The sequence below is a fragment of the Trichechus manatus genome, unplaced genomic scaffold (genome assembly GCF_000243295.1).
Source record: "Trichechus manatus latirostris isolate Lorelei unplaced genomic scaffold, TriManLat1.0 scaffold00019, whole genome shotgun sequence".
NCBI lineage: Eukaryota > Metazoa > Chordata > Mammalia > Sirenia > Trichechidae > Trichechus > Trichechus manatus.
The window spans coordinates 2,924,067-2,950,813 of record NW_004443955.1 but is presented as its reverse complement, the minus strand read 5'-3'; the positions used below and the strand labels follow the sequence as shown (position 1 = coordinate 2,950,813).

Here is a 26,747-nt window from a genome sequence, read left to right as displayed (position 1 = left end):
CCCTCTCCCTGGAAGCTAGGGCCAGCTGTTGTGAAGAGCCCTCAAGTGAAGCCCCTTCTGTGGCTGCACAAAGGCCCAGCTTAATGATATCAGGGCATGACCGAGGCATTAATCTGCCCTGCAGTTGCCACCACATGAACAGCAAGGATGGAGCAGTATTTGGTGACTCCGGGTCTGCATGGAGGCCCGTGACCCACTTCTGTAACCCTCACCCCTGCCCAGAGCACAGAAGAGCACAGAGACTCACAGACAGGGGGGATCTCTGCAGGAATCTTAAGACTTATTCCCACAAACACTCCTTTACCTGCCCCTTCCTCCTGCTCTGATCTATTGAAGAAGATCTCTCTGGGGCTGGATTGAGGAAAGAAGCGCCACCAGCAGCACAGAAGAACCCCTGAGGCATTCCAGGAGCAGACATGCCCAGCCGGGGGGCTGGCCTGAACCAGCAAGGGAACAGAGTGGTGAGGTCACAAAGGAGCAGGCAGGTTCCACTTCCTGAGCCTGCCATCATCAGACACCTCCTGGCCCAGGGCAGGCTGTCCGTAAAGCCTCTAAATGTCACCAGGCATTGTGTAGGGGGCATTTCAGGGCTGGGGAGAAGAGAAAAGCCTCGTGGAGATAGGCTGAGCCTCACTCAGGACGAGCCCTGAGCCCTCAGAACCACCAGGGTGGCTTCTGGTCCCCAGCACCCCCCGGCAAGCTGAGCGCATTCCTGTTCAGCAGACACCGTCACCCCAACCAGCACGTAGGCATTTGTGGGTGCAGTGTTAAAGTGAGAGAAAGAGGGAAGCCGAACAGACCTCATGGAATGAAGAGGCGGTTGGACAAAAGTTAGTGTCAAAGAAATGAAAGGAGAGTAACTGCAGACCCTACCGTAAAGACGTAGAAAGGCATCCCTCTTCTTCAAGCATCAGGAGAGGCAAAGCTGGAGCCCTTTAGTGAGCCAGACTTTCTCTCTATCTCCGTCTCTTTCCCTCATTGTACTTGCACTCTCCTCAGCCTGCTCTCAGCTGATGGAGAAGCTCGCGGCACAGGCTGCTGGGGAGCAGGCTCCTTTCCCGGAAGAGGACCCATTTCACCCCTCATGTTTGCTATGGTCCTTCCATATCCATACCCTGCACGCTGCATGCTGTGAGGACAGGCACACGGGGGTCACCGCTGCTGGCTTTGATGTGGGTAGCATGAGTGTTAGCTGTGCCATTAGCCCCAAACAGGAAAGGGTAGGAAGAAAGTAGGGCACATCCCAGCAACTGCCCAGGCAGCGGGCCATCGACTCTCCCTGGTAGATCAGCCCCCAACCAGGTCAGCCTTTAGTGGAGCCCCCAAGCCTATTGTGGACACAACCACACCATGCTCCCTGAATGGCCACACCATTCACTCCTAGCAAAACCCCCAAAACAACATCCTCCCTCATCACCACTCTGCCCTTCCCCCTGCCCTTCACCCACCACCCATACCCCAGGGCGATGAGAACTCCTCTCATCAGGAGAGAGCCTGCAGTCCAGCGGGCCTGCACCCACCCTGGACTGCAGTCCAGCTCGGTCCTTACCAGTTCACCGTCAGGACAGCATCATTGTCAGCAATGAGGGGGAGGTCCCCTAGCACCTCCCACGTGGCCAGGCAGATCCAGAGAAGGCCCTGGGGCTTCACCAAGGACATGCCCGAGCTCAGAGAATGGAAGAGGGTTTTCAGTCTTCCTGCTGGGTGCCCAGCAAGGGAGCTCCTGGGTTCTTCACCTCCTTAGCCCCGGCTCCTCACCCTCCACTCTGAGGGAGGCACCCAAGTTCATCCAGGTGCCTAGCCCTCCTGGTTGCCCTAGGGTTGGGAGTAGAAAGAAAACTCTGTCGTGTCCTGCACTCTGCTAGTCTACATCCTGATTGCAGCAGCAGGCAAGGGGCAGGAGGGAGAGGGCAGCAATGATAGGCACAGATTGTGATCAGGGATTAGCAAACCACGCAAATCTGATTTTCCTAGGGAAAGCATTGGTCAGCCAAGGCTCTTCTGAGGCTGGTGCCAACAGACATACTTACACAAAATGGTTAAAAATGTTATGCATCCTCCTCTCTCTCTCTTTAACCCGGATAGCACAGCTAAGCACTTGTCCAGCAGCAGATGGAGGCCGTGGAACTACAGAAGCCCTCTGACCCTGCAGGCAGGAGCTACTGGTCCTTTCCTTTCCTGGACTCGGTGACTTTAGGTGACATGCAGATATTTGCTTGTTTGCAGGTGAATACACAATCATGACAGCACATTTCCACCTGAAGAGGAAGATTGGGTACTTCGTCATCCAGACCTACCTTCCCTGCATAATGACCGTGATTTTATCCCAGGTGTCCTTTTGGCTGAACCGGGAGTCGGTCCCAGCTAGGACGGTGTTTGGTGAGTGTCCCCAGGCCAGGCCTGGACCCCGATCCTAGCCATCCAAAAGTGGCACCACCAACAACAAATACACCAGTGCTGCCTCGGTATGGTGACCTGAAAAAACAAATTGACCAGTGAGTTCAGGATTTTATGTTAAGGATTAGGATTTAGGATTTCTCTCAGAATGAGGGTTTAGGGAATAATGCATGATACATTTGAGAATCATTTCCATTTGAAAAAGCTTTTCACTATAACCTTCTCTGAGGTTTGAAATCACCAGAAACATGTCTTATGTGAGATTTTGCAGGAAGTATTTTCATCATTCTAATAATACACTACTTTCTAATTCATAGAGGTTTATTTGACGTGTGTGCCACTTAAAATTAACTACCGAGTGGCAATCAAAACATTTACATATGGTTCTATAGTAATAAACCAAAAATATGTGTGTAATAGTAATCTAGAACAACATTATTTGGCATCCCTAAGACAATATGATGAAGCTTAGAAAGACCCAGTTCAGGAGGTGCCTTCGCACAGCAGACAGCATGAGTTTTACCTTGGAGCTTAGTTTCCTCATATCCAGAGAGATACTGCAGGTGAATTTGCAGGTCAGTTGTGATAATAGATGCTCACATCTTTCCAGACTGTAAAGTACTATTCTCATGTCAGCTCTTACCATTGCCCTTCCCTCTTCTAAGAAGAAAATGTCAGTATGTGTCTTATTGTAATGGTCCTATGGCGTATAGAAAGCCAGAGAGCCTGGGACATCCATGAGTGAACAGCACAGGAGCGTATTTCGCTGGCTTGGCTGACCTTTCACGGATGTCTCAGGAAGCTTTGGAGGCAGGCTGTGGCCAGTCAGTGCTGCCCAAGTCAATGCACCTCCCAACACTCCTTAGGGGAGTATTAACAGGTGGGCAGGAAAAAAAATTAGATTGGAAAATACTGCATAGTACAGTCTGTTTCCTTTTGGAGATTCTCAATGTACCTTAGGATGTTAGGGGACCTAAGAAGACTCAAGAAACATGTTTAATGTCATGCTCAGAATACTCTTTACTCAACACAATGATTAACTGAATTTATAAGAAAAATCAAAGATGCCTATTGATTTCTCATCAAACATTAATTCCATACATGGTACTATGGTCAATGAGTATATATAAGTACCTGTAAAGGAGACGTGGAAGGAGAACTCACAACTGCTATGGCCTCCAGCAATATTCCACTTTGAAGGTGCATTGCAGAGGGAACAGCCAGTGCAGCTTGAGGAGAAACAAGGGAGCCGGGTGGAAGTTGTTGATTGAGCAGGGGTGGAGATGTAGGAGATGAGCTTAGAGAGGTTTTGCGTGTGTGCGTGTGTGTGTGTGTGTGTGTGTTGGGGGATCTTGGAGGTCACTGATAAGAACTTCTTTTTCTACTGAGGATAGGAAGACCTTGGCGGGTTTTGAGTAGGTAAGAAGCATGGTCTGACTTACATTTTAACTACTCACTCTGGCTGTTTCAAGAATGGGCTGAAGAAGGGAGTCTAGTTGTAAGATTCTTGCAATATTACAAATGAGAGATATTGATAGTGGCATAGATTAGCGTGGTGGGAAGTGTTCAGATTCTGGATAGGTTTGGAAGGTAGAGACAAGTGTTTGGTGACTGAGTGAACTTTGGGTGTGAGAGAAAGCAAGAGCCCAGGATGAGGAACTGAGAATCACTCCAGTGCTTTTGGTATGAGCTACTGGTAGGGGGCAGTGTCCCAGCATGGTGAGGGGGCACGGAGGAAGGAGCAAAGGAGCATGTTCTGGAATGCTAAACCTGAGCTTCAGGTGGAGGGGTAAGGTAAATAGATGGACATCTAAACTCAGAGAAGGGAGAGGCCAGGCTGGAGAGGAAATAGTCAGCTTCTTTGATAAATTTATTACATATAGGGGTTTCTGACCGGGGGACTCAGGGTGTCAATACTAACCCTGTTTCCCTTCCCTGCTTTGCTGCACTGTTACTGACCACCACAGGGGTGACCACAGTGCTGACAATGACGACTCTCAGCATCAGCGCTCGAAACTCTCTGCCCAAAGTGGCTTATGCTACGGCCATGGACTGGTTCATAGCTGTGTGCTATGCCTTTGTGTTCTCCGCCTTGATTGAATTTGCCACTGTCAACTATTTTACAAAGAGAGGCTGGGCCTGGGATGGCAAAAAAGCCTTGGAAGCTGCCAAGATCAAGGTATTTATTATATGTCTCCTCTTTACCCCATCTTGTCAGAATCTCCTGACTGGTGAAACAGGCCTTATTATATGTCCAAATACATGGCAATGCATTTCCTACCCCCCAGAAACCCAAAATTATTCCCTCCCATATATTCCAAGTCTTTATAAAATCTTACAACAGGTGACTTTTCTAATTCCTTTATGTTGAACCACCATCTTAGTTCAAGCCAAAGTTCTGATGTATGTGAATGACTTATATACATTAATAATAATGTAAATAATATGTACAACAGTAATATATATTATTTTTGCAAAACTAACTGATGCCTATTGAGGGACTCATTGTCCAGTTTTGATTTGTGTGATCCATCCCTTTGCTTGGCGCTTTGTCATTTCACCATGCAGTGTATCTTCTGCAGGATACTGTAAAGGTATAAAGACAGCATGTAACTTATAGAAACCACATATCAGTAAAGCACAGCATTTCCACTGACTAGATGGATGGGTCACTTAAATGGTAAACATGAATCGTTATGAAAAGTACTGTTCTTGCAAAACAATTAATCTTTGACTGTTTAAAGAGTGAATTGTGCCCAAATGAAAGGAATATGTAAAAAAAAAAAAAAAAAAAAAAGACACAAAGAGATTCCAAGCTTACTCATTTCATTAGGGAGATGAGAATAACATATAGGGAATAAAAAATTAAACAGCTTATGACAATCTGCTAATTATACCATGCAGAAATCAAGTGAACAAATCTGTTGCACTTGGAGAAGATGACATCAGAGTTATCAAGGCAGACTTAAAAGTAAAACTTTACCTACCCTTTGAAAAGTTAGCATAAAGGCAGTCTAAGAAGGCATTATAGAAGACTGGAATGCTATGCCCTGGCTTCAAACCAGGGACCACAGGCCAATAAGAGCAAACACAGGCTGCCCTGTTTCCATGGAGGGTGCTCAGCTCTGTCCCGTTCATGGCCCCACTCTTGCTTTTGGGATTTGATGATGCTGCTGCCCTGCCTGTGAGAAGTCATGGTTCTGACCTGACCTGGCCTGTCTGGTCCTTCCCACCTCCAAGCACCACATGTCCCCTCCCAGGCCCCACTTTTGTCATGGAAGAGCCCACTTCCAACTCCAGATCCATTAATTGGAAGCGTAGTAGGGTCCTTCTGGGCTCTCTCAGCAGTTCAAGAGAAGTGTGAGTGAGAGCTGTGACACACATGAGCCTGGGGGGTGCGGGGAGGGGTGGGGCAAGACTGATCTGATTGAAGTGGAGTGAAGAGGAGTGGGAAACCTCTTGTGTGTGCAGGGTAGTCAGACTGGGGAACTCCAGATGTGGGAGTATGCTCCTGCAGTCCTAGGGAGCCATGGAGGTGGGGTGGGGGAGGACACGAATGGAGTCTGGGAGAAGGGTCTCTCCACACCCGGCTCTGTGTCACTGAAAAACAAGTGTCTGCAGCCTAGCTGGTCTGGGATGGCTGGTGGACAGCGGGCAGGAGAGGACCGGGTCTAGCGTAGAAGGCAGCGTAGTGTTGGTCAGCTATGTTAGGTGAAGTGGTTAGACTCTCAACTGAGTCTAGAGGGAAGGTGAACCCAGGCATAACTGGAGACTCTGGCCATGTCTGCACTCACCCGACTTCAGATCTGAATGGAGAGCTAGCGGGAGACGAGGGCATGAGATGCCATGAGTGTCTGGTCCCAGACGAGTGCTGGTCTTCTAGAATAAATGTATGTGCACAACTGACATGGTAAATCTGTGGAACTTCAAGACTGTGTGTCCTTCCTTAGATGATGAGGATGGGGCATGGATCTGAGCCCCTTATCCAGAAAGACTCAGTGCAGGTAAAGCGTCAGGGCATCTGCAGGCTTTCAGGGCATGTGGGTCCCACCATTAGACTCAGTTGAGAGTGTTGAGTAAGTACGCAGATGCTGGACTAATCACATGCAGTAACTTTCATGTAGAAGGAGAGAGGATGTAGGAAATAAATCGTGTTCACCATTGCTCATGCTGGGTTCTCCAGAAGCAATGCTGAGTCAGAGACTGAGGTTCAAGGTCATGTACAGGGGTGAATACTGTGAAAGGACAGGGGAGGAGGCAGGACTGGCTGGAGGATTAATTGACCTGTGGTGCAGGCCTGACACAGCCTGGGCTGGCCCATGAGGAGCTCTGGGAAAGCATTCTTTAGGTGGCATACCGGGAGTTTATACCCCTGCCTTACTGCTTCCTCAGGGACAGCAGGCTGTCAGTGAGGCAAGGCTGACAGCTGAGGACATCTGCTGCCATGCTCCCCTGCAAGAGGGGCCCCTGCCCACCACAGCCCTTGTGACTAAACAGAGTCCTGTGATGCTGTTCCCTCCTGTTGCTCATCTCTCTGAAGTGTTATTATTTGCCCTTGAGTCAGCTCTGATTCATGGTGACCCCATGTGCAACAGAAAGAAACAGCCCAGTTCTGCACCATCTTCATGATTGTTAGTATGCTCGAGTTCATTATTCGAGCCACTGTGTATTTTGAGTGTCTTCCAAAATACGTGGCTCACCTTCTAGTACTATATGGAACAATATATTGTTGTGATCCATAGGGTTTTCATCGGCTAATTTTCAGAATTAGATCACCAGGCCTTTCTTCCCAGTCTGTCTTAATCTGGAAGCTCTGCTGAAACTTGTCCATCATGGGTAACTCTGCTGATATTTGAAATACTGGTGGCATAGCTTCCAGCATTATAGCAATATGCAAGCCACCACACTATGATAAACTGACAGACGGGTGGTGGTCCTTTCCAAGTAAACGCACATTATCAAGCCCGATTAGTATTAAGTCACTGCTCTTTTCCTTTTCCAAGTGATGAAAACCATTTGGAGCAGTAACTTAATGAATCAGTCACGTTTGTGGATTTCTTCTGGCAGACTAACAGGGGTGCTTATGTGATCATGGGTATTGAAAGAGCTGTAGTATTTCTGAGGCACGTGGCTCAGGGCCTTCTTTGCCACACCCCAGGTGTCCCCACTGTCCTTGCACCTGACTTGGCATTTTCTGTGCCTCTTCTTTGACCTGCTTCCATTCACTCCATCCTCTGCTCGCTCTTTCTCCTTTTTATCTTTTCCTTGTTTTCAATAGTTGATGTATTTTATTTTACTTTACTATGTTTTCTAAATTATATTTAATGATTTTGATGATATTATGTTGGTAAATGAAGAGAATTTTTCCTAACATTTTATTGTGAACATTTTCAAACATACAGCAACATTTGAAGAATTTTACAATGAATGCCTGTCTAACCCTTAACATTTTACTATGCTTATTTTATCACCATTGGTACGTCTATCTATCTATACATCCATCAGCCCATCTTAGTGTCTAATAATTTCAAAGAAAATTGCAGACAGCACCACATTTCCCACTAAAAACTTAAGCATGCATTTCATTAACTAGAGGTTAGTATTTACTCCTACATTGTTTTGAAGCAAAATTTGCAGAGTGAATTGTACAAACACATACACCTGGGTAACCCAAATCTCTATTAAGATATAGAAAATCACTGGCACCCCAGAAAATTTTATCATGCCTCTTCCCAATTTCTGTCCCGACTCTCCAAAGGCAACCACTGTACTGAATTTTTCCACTATAAACTATTTTGGCTGTTCTAGCAACAAAATAAATAAAACTTTAAAAATAATCATTTTACAGTATGCATTCTTTTGTGTAAGACGATCCCATGTCAGTCAGTATAATGCTTGTAAGAATCATCCATGCTGCTCCTTATATCAGTAATCCATTCCTTTGTTCTCACTGAGTAGTATTCCTTTTTATGAATATGCCACAGTTTATTGTTTTCTCCCTGTAGTGTTGCTATGAGTCAGAATCGACTCAATGGCAATGGCTTTAAGGGAAGTGAAAACATACATTCACAAAGAGATGTGTACATGGATGTTCATAGCAGCTTAATTCATAATAGCCAAGATTGGAACACTCCACGTATCCATCAATAGGAGAAGTCAGTAAACAAACTGTGGTATATTCATACAAAGGAATACTGTTCAGTGATTAAAAAAAAAAAAAGATTGGATTACTGATATAAGGAGCAGCATGGATGATTCTTAAAGCATTATGCTGAGTGACACAGGATCGTCTTACACAAAATAATGCATCTTATAAAATGATTGTTTTTAATTTTATTTATTTTGTTGCTATTGTTGCAAATATACACAGCAAAATGTACACCAATTCAGCAGTTTCTACATGCAAAATTCAGTGGCACTGATTACATTCTTCCAGTTGTGCAACCATTCTTACCCTCCTTTTCTGAGTTGTTTCTCCCCCATTAACATAAACTCACTGCTCCCTAAGGTTCCTATGTAATCTTTCAAGTTGGCTTTGTCTATTTGATCCAGTATAGACAGATCTTAAAAGAGCTTAATGCTCAAGGCAGACAAGTTTTACTAGTTAAGCTATTGTTTGGTTTTAAGAAGATCTCAGGGGATATTTTTGGTTTAAGGTTTAAAGATTATCTCAGGGCAATAATTGCAGGAGTTCATCCAGCCTCCATGGCTCCAGAAAGTCTAGAGTCCATGAGAATTTGAAATTTTGAAATTTGAAAATTGCATTTCCCCCCTTTTGATCAGAATTCTTCTATAGAATCTTTGATCAAAATGTACAGTAATGGTAGCTGGGCACTATCCAGTTCTTTTGGTTTCATGACAAAGGAGGCAGTTGTTCATGGAGGCAATTAGCCACATACTCCATTTCCTCCTCCTATCCATGACTCTCCTTCCTCTGTTGCTCCAGGCAAATAGAGACCAACTGTTGTGCCTTGGATGGCTGTTTGCAAGCTTTCAAGACCCCAGGCACTACACAAAGAACTAGGAGGTAGAACAGAAGCGCTAAATATGTCATTAGACCAATTAACTGGAATGTCCCATGAAACCATGACCCTAAGCCTCCAAACCAAGGAACAAAATCCCATGAGGTTTCTAGTTGTACATAAGCAGCCTCAGAAGCTACTCTTTTTGTTGTTGTTGTTGTTGTAAGTACGTCTGTCACCGACTTGCGCCAATTCAACTTTTTACAAGTGTAGAACTTATTGACAGCACTTACAATAATAGACTGTGCAACCCTACCCTTAACCAATGCAGTTTTTCCATCAGTGTAAACAGAGACTCAGTGCTCCATAAGCAATAACCTCCCTTTTTCTCTTCCCTCCTGCCCCTGGTAACCACTAATAAATTTTGGTCTCTATACATTTGCCTTTTCTTGTCTTTTTATATGTGAGGCCATACAGTATTTATCATTTTGTGATTGATTTATTTCACTCAGCATATGTCTTCAAGCTCAATCCATATTGTAGCATGTATCAAGACTTCATTTCTGAGCAGTATACCATAGTGTGAATATACCACATTACTACATTTTGTTAATACATTCATCTGTTGATAGGCATTTAGATTGTTTCCACCTTTTGGCTATTGTGAATAGTGCTGCAGTGAACAATGGTGTACGCATCTCTGTTTAAGTCTCTGCTTTCAAGTCTCTCAGGTATATACCTAGAAGTGGAATTTCTAGGTCATATTGTACTTCTATTTTTAGTTTTTTGAGAAACTGCCACACTGTTTTCCACAAGGGCAGTACCATTTTGCATTCCCTTCAGCAATGGTTAAGGGTCCCAATTTCCTCACATCTTCACCAACGTTTGTAATTTTCTGAGTTTTTTTTTTTTTTTTATCTTAACCATCCTAATAGGAGTGAAATGGTATCTCACTGGGTTTTGATTTGCGTCTCTCTGATGACTAATGATGCTGAGCATCTTTTTATATATTTGGTAGCCATTTGAATGTCCTCTTTGGTGAAATGTCTATTCAAGTCCTTGCACATTTTATGATTGCATTATTTGTCTTTTTGTTGTTAAGTTGTCAAAGTTTTAAATATATTTAGGTTATTAGATTCTTATTGGATATATGGTTTCTGAAAATATTCTCCCAGTTGGTAGCTTGTCTTTTAACTTTTTTGGTAAAGTCTTTTGATAAACTAACATTTTCAATTTGTATGAGGCCCTGTCATGGATTGAGTTGTGTTCCCCAAAAATGTGTATATCGATTTGGCTGGGCCATGATTAACAATATTGTCCATTTTTCCACCATTTTGTCATCAGATGTGATTTTCCTATGTGTTGTAAATTCTGCCTCTGTGATGTTGATGAAGGGGAATGTGCGGCAGTTGTGTTGATGAGGCAGGACTCAATCTATGTGTTGATGAGGCAGGACTCAATCTGTCAGATTGGACTGTGTCTTGAGCCTGTTTCTTTTGGTATATAGAAGAGAGAAGCGAGCAGAGACACAGGGGGACCTCACACCACCAAGAAAGCAGTGCCAGGAGCAGGGCTAATCCTTCGGACCCAGGGTTCCTGTGTGAAGTTCCTAGTCCAGGGGAAGATTGACGAGAAGGACCTTCCTCCAGAGCTAAGGGAGAGAAAGCCTTCCCCTGGAGGTGATGCCCTGAATTTGGACTTTTTGCCTACTTTACTGTGAGGAAATAAATTTCTCTTTGTTAAAGCTATCCACTTGTGGTATTTCTGTTATAGCAGCACTAGATGACTAAGACAGGTCCCATTTATTTATTTTGTCTTTTGCTGTTTGTGCTTTTGTTATTATATTAGATAATGTATTGTTGAAAGCTAGACCTGACAGTGTTGCCTCTGTATTTTCTTCTAAGAATTTTGCGGTTTTTAGATTGCACATTTAGGTCCGTAATCCACTTTGAATTTGTTGTTGTGTACAGTGTGAAGCGTGGATCATGTTTCATTTTTCTGAATGTGGAAATCCAATTTTCCCAGCACCATTTTTTGAAGAGACTCTTCTTTCCCCATTGAATGGACTTAGCACCCTTGTCAAAAATCAGTTAACCATAGATGTATGTGTTTATTTCTGGACTCTGAATTCTATTCCATTGGTCTATGTGTCTATTGTTATACCAGTACCAGGCTGTTTTGATTACTGTAGCTATATAATATGTTTTTAAATCAGGAAGTGTGAGTCCTCCTACTTTGTTCTTCTCTTTCAACATTTCTTTAATTATTCAGGACTCCTTACCATTCCATATAAAGTTGAGGATTGGTTTTTCTATTTTGATAAAGAAGACTATTGGAATTTTTACTGGGATTGGATTGACTCTATAGATCACTTTGGGTAGTATTGACATCATAATAATATTAAGTCTTCCAATACATGAACATGGAAAATCTTTCCATTTATTTAAGTCTTCTCATCTCTTTCAGCAGTGTTTTATACTTTACATTGTAAAAGTCCTTCATGTCCTTGGTTAGATTTATTCCTAGGCAATTAATTCTCTTAGATACCATTATAAATGGAATTGTTTCCCTAATTTCCCTTTCAGATTCTCATTGCTGGTGTATAGAAACCCAACTGATTTTTGTTTATTGACCTTGTACCCTGCAAATTTGTTAAATCCCTCTATTAGCTCTAGAAGTTTTCTTACAGACTCTGGGATTTTCTATATATAGGATTCTATCATCTGCAAATAGACATAATTTCAGTTCTTCCTTTCAAATCTGGTTACCTTTTATTTCTTTTTCTTGTCTTATTGCTCTGGCTAGAACTTCTAATACAATATTGAATAGATTTGATGAGAGCAGGCACCTTTGATTTTTCCCAATTTCAAGGGAGAAAGCATTCAGTCTTTCCCATTAAGTATAATGTTGGTTGTTGACTTTTCATATATGCCCTGAATCGTATTGAGGAATTTCCCTTCTATTCCAATCTTCTTGAGAGTTTTCATCAAGAAAGGATGTTGGATTTTTTGTCAAATGCCTTCTGTACATCCACAGAGATGATCACGTGGTTCTTTTCCGTTGTTCTGTTGATGTGGTATAACACGTTGATTGATTTTTCTATATTTGAACCATTCCTGCATTCCAGGAATAAATCCAACTTGGTCACTGTGTATGACTCTTCTAATATGCAGTTGGATTCTGTTCATTAGTATTTTGTTGAGGAATTTTGCATCTATATTCATAACATACATTGGCCTACAGTTTTCTTGTATGTTTGTCTGCTTTTGGTATTAGAGTTATGTTTCCTTCGTAGAATGAATTCAGCAGTATTACTTCCTTCTCTATATTTTGGAAGATTTTAAACAGTATTGATGTCAATTATTCTAATTGTTTGATAGAATTCCCCAGTGAAGCCATCTGCTCCAGGACTTTTTTCATTGTTGTTGGGGAGTTTTTGATCACTGATTCAATCTCTTCACTTGTTGTGGGTCTGTTCAGACTTTCTATTTCCTCTTGAGTCAGTTTGGGTAGGCTGTGTACTTCTCAGAATTTGTCCCTTTCATCTAGGTTATCCCATTTGTTGCTGTAGCATTGTTCATAATATTCTGTCCTAAGTCTCTATTTCTGTTGAGTCAGTTGTAATGTCTCCTCTTACATTTTTTATTTTGATTATTTCAATCTTTTCTGTTTGTCACTCTAGATGAAGTTTTGTTAATTTTATTGAACTTTTCAAAGAACCATCATCTGGTTTTAGTGATACTCTGTATTGTTTTTCTGTTTTTGATTTTTATTTATTTCTTTGATTTTTTTAATTTCCTTTTTCAGTTCAGTTTAGGCTTAGCTTGCTTTTTAGTTCCTGGAGCTGCTGAGTTAGGCTGTTGATTTGAGATCTTCTTTTTTCATGTAGGCATTTATTGCTGTAAGTTTCCCTCTGAGTACTGTCTTCATTGCATCCCATAAATTTTGGTATATTGTGCTTTCATTTTCATTTGACTCTAAGAAGTTCGTGATTTCTCTTGTTTTTTTCTTGACCCATTGGTAGTGTAATAGTGTGTTGTTTTATTTCCATGTGTTTGTGTATTTTCCAGATTTTTATTTTTTTTTTCTGTTATTGATTTCTAGCTTCAATCCATTGTGGTCATAGAAAATATTTTGTGTAACTTTAATCTTTTTGAATTTATCAAGACTTGGTTGTAATCTAATTTGCTTTTTGGTCTGTCCTGAAGAATGATCCATGTGCACTGGAGTAGAATGTATATTGTGCTGTTTTGGAGTGGAATGTTCTATATATGTCTGCTAAGTCTAGTTGCTTTATAGTGTCATTCATGTCCTCTGTTTCTTTGTTGATCATCTTTATAGATGTTCTGTCCAATATTTAAACTGGTGTATTGAAGTCTCCAACTATTATTGTAGTGCTACCTATTTTTTCCTTCAATTCTGTTGATGTTTGCTCTATTTATTTAGGTGCACCGATGTTGGGTGCATATATATTTATGATTGTTAAATCTTTCTGATTAGTTGACCCTTTTATTACTATGTAATTTCCATCTTTGTCTCTTCTAACAGATTTTGCCCTTTTTTTTTCAAAAAATAATATGTTATTATTGAGTTTTTGGTGAAATTTTACAGAGCACATTAGGTTCCCATCTGACAGTTTCCACACAAATTGTTCATTGACATTAGTTACATTTATCACAACCTGTCAACATTCTATTTAATTGTGTTCTGTTTGGTCCATTTTCATTACTGTTGTTTCCCTGCCCCCTTATCTTCTCATCTTCACTTTGAGTAATTGTTGACCTTTTGGTCTTATACTGATTTTTTTTTTTTTTAAATTATGCTTTAAGTGAAAGTGTACAGCTCAAGTTAGTTTCTCATAAAAAATTTATACACACATTGTTATGTGACCCTAGTTACTATCCCTATGTCAGTACGCTCCTCCTTTTTCTACCCTGGATTTCCTGTGTCCACTCAACCAGTTCCTATCCCTTTCTGCCTTCTCATCTCGCCTCCAGACAGGAGCTGCCCATTTAGTCTCACGTACCTACTTGAACTAAGAAATACACTCTTCGTGAGTATCATTTTATGTCTTATAGTCCAGTCTTATCTTTGTGTGAAGAATTGGCTTCGGGAATAGTTTTAATTCTGGGTTGACAGAGACTTGGGGGGCCACGTTGACTGGGCTCCCACCAGTCTCAGTCAGACCATTAAGTCTGGTCTTTTTACTATAATTTGAGTTCTACACCCCACTTTTCTCCTGCTCCATCAAGGACTGTCTGATGTGTTCCCTGCCAGGGCAGTCATTGGTGGTAGCCAGTTCTTCTGGTCTCAGGCTGATGGAGTCTCTGGTTTATGTGTCCCTTTTTGTCTCTTGGGCTAATATTTTCCTGGTGTCTTTGGTGTTCTTCATTTTCCTTTGCTCCAGATGGGTTGGAACAAATTGATGCATCTCAGATGGCTACTCACTAGCTTTTAAGACCCCAGACCACTCACCAAAGTGCAATGCAGAACATTTTCTTAATAAACTTTGTTATGCCAATTGACCTAAATGTCCCCTGAAACCATGGTCCCCAGACCCCCACCCTGGCTACTCTGTCCCTTGAAGTGTTTGGTTGTATTCAGGAAACTTAGCTTTTGGTTTAGTCCAGTTATGCTGACTTACCCTGAATTGTGTGTTGTCCTTCCCTTCACCTAAGATAATTCCAGTCAACTATCCAGTTGGTGAATACGCCTCTCCCTCCCCCCCGCCCTTGTAACTATCAAAGAATGTTTTCTTCTGTGTTTAAACCTTTTCTTGACTTCTTATAATAGTGGTCTCACAATATTTGTCCTTTTGCGACTGACTAATTTCACTCAGCATAATGCCTTCCATGTTCATCCATGTTATGAGATGTTTATCAGATTCATCCTTGTTCTTTATTGTTATGTAATATTCCATGGTCTGAATATACCATAATTTGCTTATCTATTCATCTGTTGATGGGCACCTATGTTGTTTCTGTCTTTTTGCTTTTATGAAGAGTGCTGCAATGAACATGGGTGTGCATGTATCTATTCATGTGATGGCTATTATTTCTCCAGGATATATTCCAAGTAGTTGGATTTCTGGATTGTATGGTACATTTATTTCTAGCTTTTTAAGGAAGCAGCAAATTGATTTCCAAAGTGGTAGTACCATTTTACATTCCCACCAACTGTATATAAGTGTTCCAGTCTCTCCACAACCTCTCCAACATTTATTATTTTATGTTTTTTGGATTAATGCTAGCCTCTTCCCTTTTCAAATAAAGTTGGTGATTTGTTTCTCCATCTAATTAAAAAATGTCTTTGGAATTTGGATCAGGATTGCATTGTATCTGTAGATGGCTTTGGGTAGAATTGACATTTTCACAATGTTGAGTCTTCCTATCCATGAGCAAGGTATGTTTTTCAACTTATGTAGGTCTCTTTTGTTTTCTTGCAGTAGTATCTTGTAGTTTTCTTTGTATAGGTCTTTTACATGTCTGGTTAGATTTATTCCTAAGTATTTTATCTTCTTGGGAGGTATAGTAAATAGTATTGATTTGGGATTTCCTCTTCGAAGTTCTCTTTGTTGGTGTAGAGGGATTCAACTATTTTTGTATGTTTATCTTGTATCCTGATACTCTGCTGAAATCTTCTGTTAGTTCCAGTAGTTTTCTTGTAGATTCTTTGGGGTTTTCTGTGTATAACATCATATCATCTGCAAATAGAGGTACTTTGACTTCTTCATTACATATTTGGATGCCCTTTATTTCTTTTTCTAGCCTAATTGCTCTGGCTAGGACCTCCAGCACAGTGATGAATAAGAGTGGTGATAAAGGGCATCCTTGTCTGGTTCCCGTTCTCAAGGGGAATGCTTTCAAAGTCTCTCCATTTAGGATGATGTTGGCTCTTGGCTTTGTATAAATACCCTTAATTATGTAGAGGAATTTCTCCTCTATTCCTATTTTGCTGACAGTTTCTATCATGAGTAGGTGTCGAACTTTGTCAAATGCTTTTTCTGCATCAATTGATAAGATCATGTGGTTCTTGTCTTTTGTTTTGTTTATTCTATGGATTATATTGATTATTTTTCTGATGTTGAGTCATCCCTGCATACCTGGTATGAATCCCACTTGGTCATGGTGAATTATTTTTTTGATATGTTGTTGAATTCTATTGGCTAGAATTTTGTTGAAGATTTTTGTGTCAATGTTCATGAGGGATACTGGTCTCTAATTTTCTTTTTGTTGTGTCTTTACCTTTTTTTTGCTATCAGGGTTACGCTGGCTTCATAGAATGAGTTTGGTAGTATTTCATCCTTTTCTATGCTCTGAAATACCTTTAGTAGTGGTGTTAACTCTTCTCTGAATGTTTGGTAGACACTTCCAGTGAAGCCGTAAGGGCCAGGGCTTTTTTTGTTCTGTATATGTCTATGAGATCAAGTTGATTGATTGAGGCATTTAGATCTTCCATGTCTTTATTGAGATTTTTTCTGGATGTTCTGTCCTTCACCGAAAATGGTGTGTTGAAGTCTCCTACTATTACTATGGAGCTGTCTATTTCTCTTTTCAATGCTGTTAGTTTGTTTTATGTATTTTGGAGCCCTGTAATTGAGTCCATAAATATTTATTATGGTTATGTCCTCCTGGTGTGTTGACCCTTTAATCATTATATAGTGTCCTTCCTTAGCCTTTGTGGTGGATTTTGTTTTAAAGTCTGTTTTGTGAGAGATTAATATTGAGAGATTAATGATTATTGTTTGCTTAATATATTTTTTCCATCCTCTGAGTTTTTGTTTGTGTCTTTAAGTCTAAGGTGTATCTTTTGTAGGGAGCATATAGACAGATCGTGGTTTTTTTTTGGTCCATTCTGCCACTCTCTGTCTTTTTATTGATGCATTTAGTCCATTTACATTCAGCATAATAATTATTATTAGGTATGAGTTTAGTGCTGTCATTTTGATGTCTTTTTTGTGTGTTGTTGACAGTTTCTTTGTTCCACTTAATTTTCTGTGCTGTGTCTTTTTTTATGTATTTTCTTTTCATCCTTTTCATTGTTGTTGATTTTGTATTTGCTGAGTCTTTATATTTTTCTTATTTTTTATTTTGATGTGCAGGATTGTTAGTTTCCTTTGTGGTTACCTTAATATTTACCTCTATTTTTCTAAGTTTAAACCAGTTTTTTATTTCTTTTTATTGCCTTGACTTCCTCTGCATATGAAAGTTTTATGACTGCATTATATAGTCGTTTTTTGTTTTAAAGTTGTCATCTTTTACATATTGACGTCTCTGTTTCCCTATTTTCAGTGTTTTAGCTTTGATTTATTTTTGTGACTTTCCTATCTGAGTTGATATCTGGTTGCTCTGTCCTGTGTTCTAGTCTTGGGTTGTTATCTGTTGTTATTGATTTTCTTACTGGACGACTCCCTTTAGTATTTCTTGTAATTTTGGTTTTTGTAAATTCCCTAAACTTCTGTTTATCTGGAAATGCCCTAATTTTGCCATCATATTTGAGAGACAGTTTTGCTGGATATATAATTCTTGGCTGGCCATTTTTTTATTCAAGGCTTTGTGTATGTCATCCCATTGCCTTCTTGCCTGCATTGTTTCTGCTGAGTAATCAGGGATTAGTCTTGACTCTCTTTTGTAGATGACTTTTTGTTTATCCCTAGCCACTCTTAAAATTCTCTCTTTATGTTTGGTTTTGGCAAGTTTGATTATAATATGTCTTGGTGACTTTCTTTTGGGATCTGCCTTGTGTGGGGTTCGATGAGCTTCTTGGACAGAAATCTTCTCATCTTTCACAATATCAGGGAAGTTTTCTGCCAACAAATCTTCAACAATTCTTTTTTCTGTAATCCTCTCCTGTTCTGGTACTCCAGTCACTCGTAGATTATTCCTCTTGATAGAGTCTCACGTTATTCTTAGGTTTTCTTCATTTTTTAAATTCTTTTATCTGATTATTCCTCAAATAAGTTGGTGTCAACTGCTTCATCTTCAGTCTCACTAATTCTGACTTCCATTTCCTCAATTCTGCTCTTATGACTTTCTATTGAGTTGTCTGATTCTGAAATTTTATTGTTAATCTTTTGGGTTTCTGTATGCTATCTCTCTGTGGATTCTTGCAGCCTGTTAAATTTGTCATTATTGTCTTCTATAACCTTCTTAAGTTCCTCTGTTGTTTGTGTGTTCCTTGGCTTGTTCTGCGCCTTGCATGATCTCCTTCCTGATCTTTGAAGAACTCTGTGTATTAATCGGTTGAATTCTGCCTCCGGTAATTCCAAGAAGTTCTCTTCTTCCAGAAGGTTGCTGATTCTTTGTTTTGGGCGCTTGCTGAAGCCATCGTGGTTTGCCTCTTTATGTGATTTGATATTGACTGTTGTCTGCGAGCCAGCAATAAGTTATTTATTTATTTTATCTTTGCTTACTGTGTCCTAGCTTCTTGTCTTGTTTTGGTTTGATATGCCCAGATAGGCTGGTCGTGTGAGCTAGTTTGATAGTTGGCGTCTTTGAAGCTCTTAAAGATGTTTAAAGCAGGTCTAGTACTTCAGCTTGATTTACCGTAGGCCACTGCGTAATCCATGTTTCACTGAACCAACCAAATAAAGTATTAGATCCTTTCCTAACCTCTCAAGATGAAAAATTAAATGAAGAATCTTTGCTTAGTGGGCCCATGTCAATAAACTTAGACTGCTCCAACTGTATGTTCCTTGCAACATTATCCCACACCCTTAATAGCCATTCCCGCACATATTCCCCAGGTTTCTGTCTGTACATATTAGAAAAGTAAAGCAGTACTTTTGGAGAATAGCGTACCTCCTTCTGGGTCAAACCTTTGTACTTCACCTTTTTGGGCTTGCTGGGACTCAAGTATATTTATAGGTACAGAATTAAAAATGGGTGGTGGATATTTGTTCTGAGAATATCCAGCAATGTCTTGTAAGGCATTTGCTTCAGGGATGCCCCAGACAATGACTCAGATACCTCCCTGGCAATGACTCAGATGTCACCTAGGTGATATCTCAAAGACTCTTCAGACACATCTGGGTTAATCTCATCAGGTGGGGGTGGAGGATCTAATGGTTTTACTGGGTAGGTTGGCATAGCAGACAAAAATGGAGTAATCTCTTCAGATGGGAGTAAGAGGGCTGGTTCTATTTGCAGGAGTGGTTCAGCTGGATTTAGGGGCTAAGTGTCCCCATCCCAAGTGTCAGGATCCCATTTTTTCCAAATCAAGTGCCCTTACTTAACTTCAGACACCATTTGAGATTGGGAATTCAACTGTCATTGCAATTCAATCACTGTTACGATAAGACTCTTGGTTTGGGTTTCGGCAATACCAGCTCTGTTACTACAAGAAATAAGGCTTTCTTTCAGGGCACTAGTGGAAACTTTGAGGTTATTTATGTGGTGCTTGAACTGTGACTCTGAAGCCTTGACCTCATCTCTTTCTTTTACCACTTTGTCTAGCAAAAGGAGGACCAACCAGCTTCCTTATGCTTCTCATTCTGACAAAATTGTAGAAAATTATCAAACATGTGATCACCCAGAGCCTTGCCTCTCACCAATACTTGATCTATTGGTGGTGATATTTTGTGTGTTTCTGTTGCCACCTCCAGTGCCCTCTTTACTACTGGAAGCAGAGTCATCAACATCTTTAACCAGACTTGATAACCAATTTAGAAAACTCATCCTTACAATTTTGTTTCTCTAGAAACAGTCTCAGTACCAAATGTCTTAGGCTGTGTTCTCTAGAGAAGCAAAACCAGTGAAGCATATATATACATGCATATGTATATATATATGTATATATATATACAGAGAGAGAGATGTTTATTTCAAGGAAATGGCTCATGCAGTTGTAGAAGCTGGCAAGTCCCAAGTATGTAGGTCAGACAGGCTGGAGGCTTCTCCTGACTCACATAGCTGCAGGGGCTGATGAACCCAAGATGGGTAGCAGAGATGGCAGGCTGCTGGCCCACAGGCAGCAGAGGCCGATGAATGACAAGATCAGTAGGTAGTATGGCACGCTGCTGTCTCACATCCCAAGAACCAGAAGTCAGCTAATGATGAGCCAGATGCAGGATCCAGACCGAGCAAAAGCCAGTGAGCTTTGCCAGAACGTCCATATATATTGGATGCAGGCCACATTCCCTGAAGAAACTCACGTTACAACTGATTGGTTGATCACATCAGATCACATCATGGAGGTGACTGCATTATATCACAAAATGGAGGATAACTCCATCATTCCATGGCAAAATGTATCATTCCATAACTGCCAAACCACTGAGAATCATGGCTCAGCTAACTTGACACACAACTTTCACCATCACAGGGCTAATTGGACCATGGTGGTAGGGGCCACATGGTGACACTTAATAGCCAAAGGCAATCAATTCCCAAACTTGAGCCAGTTTACAGACCCACACCCCCCGAATGAAGGGGATGCCAGGTCTCCTTGAGGAAGGATGCCAATACAGTACCAAAGTTGATACTGTTAATCTTTCTCACAGCATTCCTCAAAGGGATCTACGGCCTTTTACAAGAGTGACCGTTCACTGGGAAAAATGAAATAATCAGACTTTTAGGGAATTACTTGATACAGGCTCTGAACAGATACTAAATCCTGGAGACCCAAAATGTCACTGTGGCCCAGCAGTCAGAGTGAGGGCATATGGAGGTCAGGTTATTAATGGAGTCTTAGCTCAGGTTCATCTCACAGTGGGTCCAGTGGGTTCCCAATCCCATCCTGTAGTCCTTTCCCCAGTTCCAGAATGTATAATTGGAATAAATAGACTCAGCAACTGGCTTGCCTCCCACATGGATCCCTGACAAGTGGAGTAAGGGCTATTATGGTTGGAAAAGCCAAGTGGAAGCCATTAGAACTACTACTACCTAGAAAATTTGTAAACCAAAATCAATACCGCATTCCTAGAGGGATTGCAGAATGGGCCAAAGAAATGGGGATATTTGTGTCTCATGTGAATGCTCACCAAAGTGTGACCTCGGCAGAGAAGCAGTTCAACAATCAATTGGATTGGATGATACCTTCTGTGGAAACTAGTCATTCTCTTTCCCCATCCACTCCTGTCATTGCTCAATGTGCTCGTGAACAAAGTGGTCATGGTGGCAGGGATGGAGGTTATGCATGGGCTCAGCAACATGAACTTTAATTCACCTAGACTGACTTGGCTACAGCCACTGATGAATGCCCAATCTGCCAGCAGCAAAGACCAACACCAAGTCACTGATATGGCACCTTTCCTCCAGGTGATCAGCCAGCAACCTGGTGGCAGGTTGATTACATTGGACCACTTCCATCATGAAAAGGGCAGTGTTTTGTTCTTATTTTAATAGACACTTACTCCAGATACAGATTTTCCTTCTCTATAAGCAAAGCTTCTGTCGAAACTACCATCTGTGGACTTAACAGAATGCCTCATCCTCTGTCATAGTATCCCACACAGCATCACCTCAGATGAACGGACTCACTTCACTGCAAATGAAGTGCAGCAGTGGGCCTATGCTCATGGAATTCACTGGTCTTACCATGTTCCCTATCATCCTGAAGCAGCTGGCTTGATAGAATGATGGAATGACTTTCTAAAGACACAATTATGGCACCAGTTAGGTGGCAGTACTTTGCAGGGTTGGGGCAGTGTTCTCCAGGAGGCTGTGTGTGCTCTAAATCAGCATCCAATATACAGTGCTGTTTTTCCCATAGCCAGAATTCATGGGTCCAGGAATCAACAGATGGAAATGGGAGTGTTACCACTCAGTATTACCCCTAGTGACCCACTTGCAAAATTGTTGCTTCCTGACCCCTCAACCCTATAGTCAGCAGGTCTAGAAGTCTTAGTTGCAGAGGGAGGAATGCTTCCACCAGGAGACACAACAGTGATTCCAGTGAACTGGAAGTTAAGAATGCCACCCAGCCACTTTGGGCTCCTCATGCTTCTGGATCAACAGGCAAAGAAGGAAGTTACTGCACTGGCTGGTGTGACTGATCCTAATTACCAAGAGGAAATCAGATTGATATTACATAATAGAGGTAAAGAAGAATATGTCTGGAATGCAGGAGATCCCTTAGGGCATCTCTTAGTACTACCATGCCCTGTGATTAAAGTCAATGGAATACTTCAGCAACCCAATTCCAGCATGACTACTAATGACCCAGACCCTTCAGGAATGATGGTTTGGGTCACCCCACCAGGCCAAGAACCATGACCAGCTGAGGTGCTTGCTGAGGGCAAAGGGAATATGGAATGGGTGGTGAAAAAAAAGCAGTTCTAAATACCGTTACAACCATGTGACCCAGTGCAGAAATGAGGACTGTAATTGTTATGAGTATTCCTTCCTTGTATATGTGCATCAAATATTCTTGTTTTCTTCACTTATAAAATATAAGATGTAAACGAGGCTAGTGTGTTCCTCAGTTGTATGCATGTTAGTTGTATCATGTTAGGTGCAAGTCTGACTTTGTAATTGTCTTTATTTAGATATTGTGTGTGGTTTAAGGAGATGAGTACAGGTGCCAACTGGACAAGGGGTGGACTGTGATGGTTATGGTTGTGTGTCAACTTGGTTGGACCCTGTTTCACAGTGGTTTGACAGTTATGTAATGATGTAGTTTGGCAGTTATATAATGATGTAGTTTGGCAGTTATGTAATGACATGATTTGGTAGTTATATAATGATGTACTTATCCTTCATTTTGTGATATAATGTAATCACGTCCATGATGTGATCTGATGTGATCAGCCAGTCAGTTGTAAGGGGAATTTTTTCTGGGATGTGGCCTACATCTAATATATATGGATGTTCTAAGTTCATTGGCTTTTGCTCGGTCTGTATCCTGCATCCAGCTCATTATCATCTGGCCTCCAGTTCTTGGGATTTGAGCCAGCAGCCTGCAATTATTTCCTACTGATCTTGGGATTTGTCGGCCTCCACAGCCTGTGAGCCAGCAGCCTGCCTCCTTGCCTACTGATTTTGGATTCATCATCCTCTGCAGCCTATGAGCCAGCAGCCTGCCGTCTGATCTGCTGATCTTGGGATCATCAGCCCCTGCAATTGCGTCAGTCAGGTGAAGCCTACAGCCTGATACCTGATCCATGGACTTGGAAACCCATTCTAAGACAATGTCCCTGGCTGGGTTAGTTCCTAGGTATTTTATTGATTATGGGGCTGTTGTAAATGGTATTGTTTTCTTGATTTCTTTCAGAGTACTCTTTGTTAGTGTAGAGAAACCCAACTGATTTTAATGTGTTGATCGTGTACTCTGTGATGTTGCTGAATTCTTCTATTAGTTCCAGCAGTTTTTTTGTGGAATCTTTAGGTTAGTTTATGTATAGGATCATACCATCTGCAACTAGAGATAGTTTTAATTCTACCTCTCTGATTTGCATACCTTTTATTTTTCTTGTCTTATTGCCCTGGCATGGACTTCCAGTACAATGTTGAATAAGAGTGGTGATAATGGGCATCCTTGTCTCATTCCTGTTCTCAAAGGAAAGGCTCTCAGCCTTTTTCCGTTGAGTATAATGTTGGTTGTTGGTTTTGCATATACACCCTCAATTATACTGAGAAATTTCCCTTCTATTCCTATTTTTCTGAGAGTTTTTATCAGGAAATGGTGTTGCATTTTATTGAATGCCTTTTCTGAATCAATTGATATGGTTCTTACCTTTGTTTTGTTTATGTGGTGGATTACATTGACTGATCTTCTAATGTTGAACCACCCTTTCATTTCTGGTATGAATCCAAATTGATCATGGAGTATGATTTTTTTCATATGTTGTTGAATTCTGTTTAAAATTTTTGCATCTACGTTCATGAGGGATATTGGTCTGTAATTTTCTTTCTTTTTTTGTGATGTCTTTGCCTGGTTTAGCTATCAGGGTTATGCTGGCTTCATTGGAAGAATTTGCTAGTGTCCTTTTCTTCTGTGTTTTTGAAGAGATTGAGCAAGATTGGTGTCCACGCTTCTCTGAATGTTTGGTAGAATTCCCCAACGTAGCCAGCTGGTCCTGGGCTTTCCTCGTTGGCAGTTTTTGGATAACATCTTCAATCTCTCATTTTTAATGGATCTGCTTAAATTTTCTACCTCTGTGTTACTTTGAGTAGGCAGTGTGTTTTGAGGAATCTGTCCATTTTATCTAGGTTTTCAAATTTGTTGGAGTACAGTTTTTCATAGTAATTGGTTATGATCTTCTTTATCTCTCATGGATCAGTTGTAGAGTTAAGAGTTTCATTCCTTAAGTTGGTCATTTAAGTCCTCTGATTTTTTTCTTTTGTCAGTCTAGCCAGTGGTTTGTCTATTTTATTGATCCTTTCATAGAACCAAGTTCTGATGTTGTTGATTCTATTATTCTATTTAGTTTATTTCTGCCCTGATCTTTACTATTTCCTTTTTCTGGCAACTTTTGACTTATTTTGCTCTTCCTTTTCTATTTGTTCAAGTTCTCCATTTAATGATTTTGAATCTTTCTTGTTTTTTAATGTCAGCATTTATTGCTTTGAATTTCCCTCTGACTACTTTTTTGCTGTCTCAAATGATGTTTTCATTTTTGATTCTAAGAATTTTTAATTTCACTTTTGATGTCTTCCTTGACCCAATAATTTTCTAATAATGCTGGTCTTGTTTCCTTTTTATTTTCCCCCTTATTTTTCCTGTTGTTGATTTCTAACTTCATACAGTTCTGGTCAGAGAAGATGGTTTGTATGATTTCAGTCTTCTTAAATTTGTTGAGACTTATTTTGTGTCCTAGCATATGGTCTATTTTGGAAAATGATCCATATGCACTGGAGAAGAAAGTCTGTTGCTCTGATGGGTGGAGTGTTCTATATATGTCTGTTAGGTTCAATTGGCTTACTTTTTTTTTAAGTTCTCAAAGCCCTTAGTGATCTTCTTTTTAAATGTTCTGCCTATAATTGGAAGTAGTATGTTGAAATCCCCTACTATTATTGTGGAGTTGTCTATTTCTCCTTTCATTTTAGTCAGTTTTTGTTTCATGTATTTTGGTGCATTGCTTTAGGTACATATATAATTGTCATGTCTTCCTCCTAGATTGACCCTTTTATTGTCATGTAACGTGCGTCTTTATCTTTTGTAATATTTTTTGATTTAAAGTCTGTTTTATCTGATATCACCATGGCTACCCCTGCTCTTTTTTGTTTACTGGTTGCATGGAATATTTCTCTCCATGCTTTTATTTCAGTCTGTTTTGTGTCCTTATGTCTCAGATGTGTTTATTGTGAACAGCAAAGGATGGATCGTTTTTCTTTAATCCATTCTGCCACTCTCTGCCTTTTGCATGGGTTGTTTAGACCATTGACATTTAAGGTTATTACTGAAAACAAAGTGTCTACCTCATTCATTTTGCCATGTGTTTTATGAGTGTTTTATATCTTATTGTTTTTGTATTCTGATTTTTCTCTTTTTGTTTGTGTTTGACTGCTTTCTTTGATGAGTCTTTTTGCTTTCTCTCTTCTGAGTACTTTTTTGTGGCAGTTTCTTAGTGATTACTACATATATTACATTACACAACATAAAATTGCAACAATGTTTAACATGTGAACAACAATTAACATACAAACTTAACATATTAAACCTGTTTCTGATATACTCCTCCCTGCCCCATTTCTCTTGATGTGTCTCCATTAATATCAGTATAAAACCTATGTTTGATAAGTTTACTTTGTATTTGTTCATCACAGATTTGATGTTGTATTGTTTGTGGGATTTAATTATTGATTTTATTTCCTGAAAGTATTATAGATACTTGGTCCTTATGATTGCCCGTATCGTTGCATTTTTGGACATCTCACTCGCTTTTATTTTTAATTTATTTCCATGTATAGATATAAGGATTTATTTAATACTCTTGCCTTTCCATTTGGAGTACTCCCTTGAAAAATATTTGCAAAGCTGTTCTGGTAGTGTCAAATTCTCAGACCTTTTGTTTATTTGTGAATGTCTTGATTTCCTCCTGTTTTTGAATGACAGTTTTGCTGGATAAAGAATTCTTGGTTTGCAGTTGTTTTCATTCAGTACTTCATGTATGTCGCTGCACTGTCTTCTGGCCTTTAGAGTTTCTGGAGAGAAATCCTCACTGTTTCTTATGAAAGAAACTTGGTATGTTCTATTGCTTTTTTCTCTTACTGCTTTCAGAATTCTCTACTTGTCTTTGGTATTCAAGAATTTTATTAGGATATGGCTCAAAGTTAATCTTTTTGTATTTCTTCTAATTGGGGCTTGTGTAGCTTCCATTATCTGCAGTCTTGGTTCTCTGTTCGGGTATCAGAAATTCTCTCAGATTAACCTCTTAGAAAATTCTTTCTGTGCCTTTAGTGTTGTCATATACATATACTGTGAGATTCCAATAATTCTAATGTTAGA

The 26,747-nt window shown here is 40.4% G+C and overlaps 1 protein-coding gene across 1 annotated transcript in view; it reads left to right on the top strand.

The window, feature by feature from the left end:
- GABRA5 (gamma-aminobutyric acid type A receptor subunit alpha5) overlaps positions 1 to 26,747 on the top strand; it is a 157,050-nt gene that overhangs the window by 104,742 nt on the left and 25,561 nt on the right. Inside the window, exons 9-10 of the mRNA XM_004372621.1 lie at positions 2,227 to 2,379; positions 4,365 to 4,576. Of these exons, the coding sequence (XP_004372678.1) occupies positions 2,227 to 2,379; positions 4,365 to 4,576 (365 nt within the window). The remainder of the gene's footprint in view (positions 1 to 2,226; positions 2,380 to 4,364; positions 4,577 to 26,747) is intronic.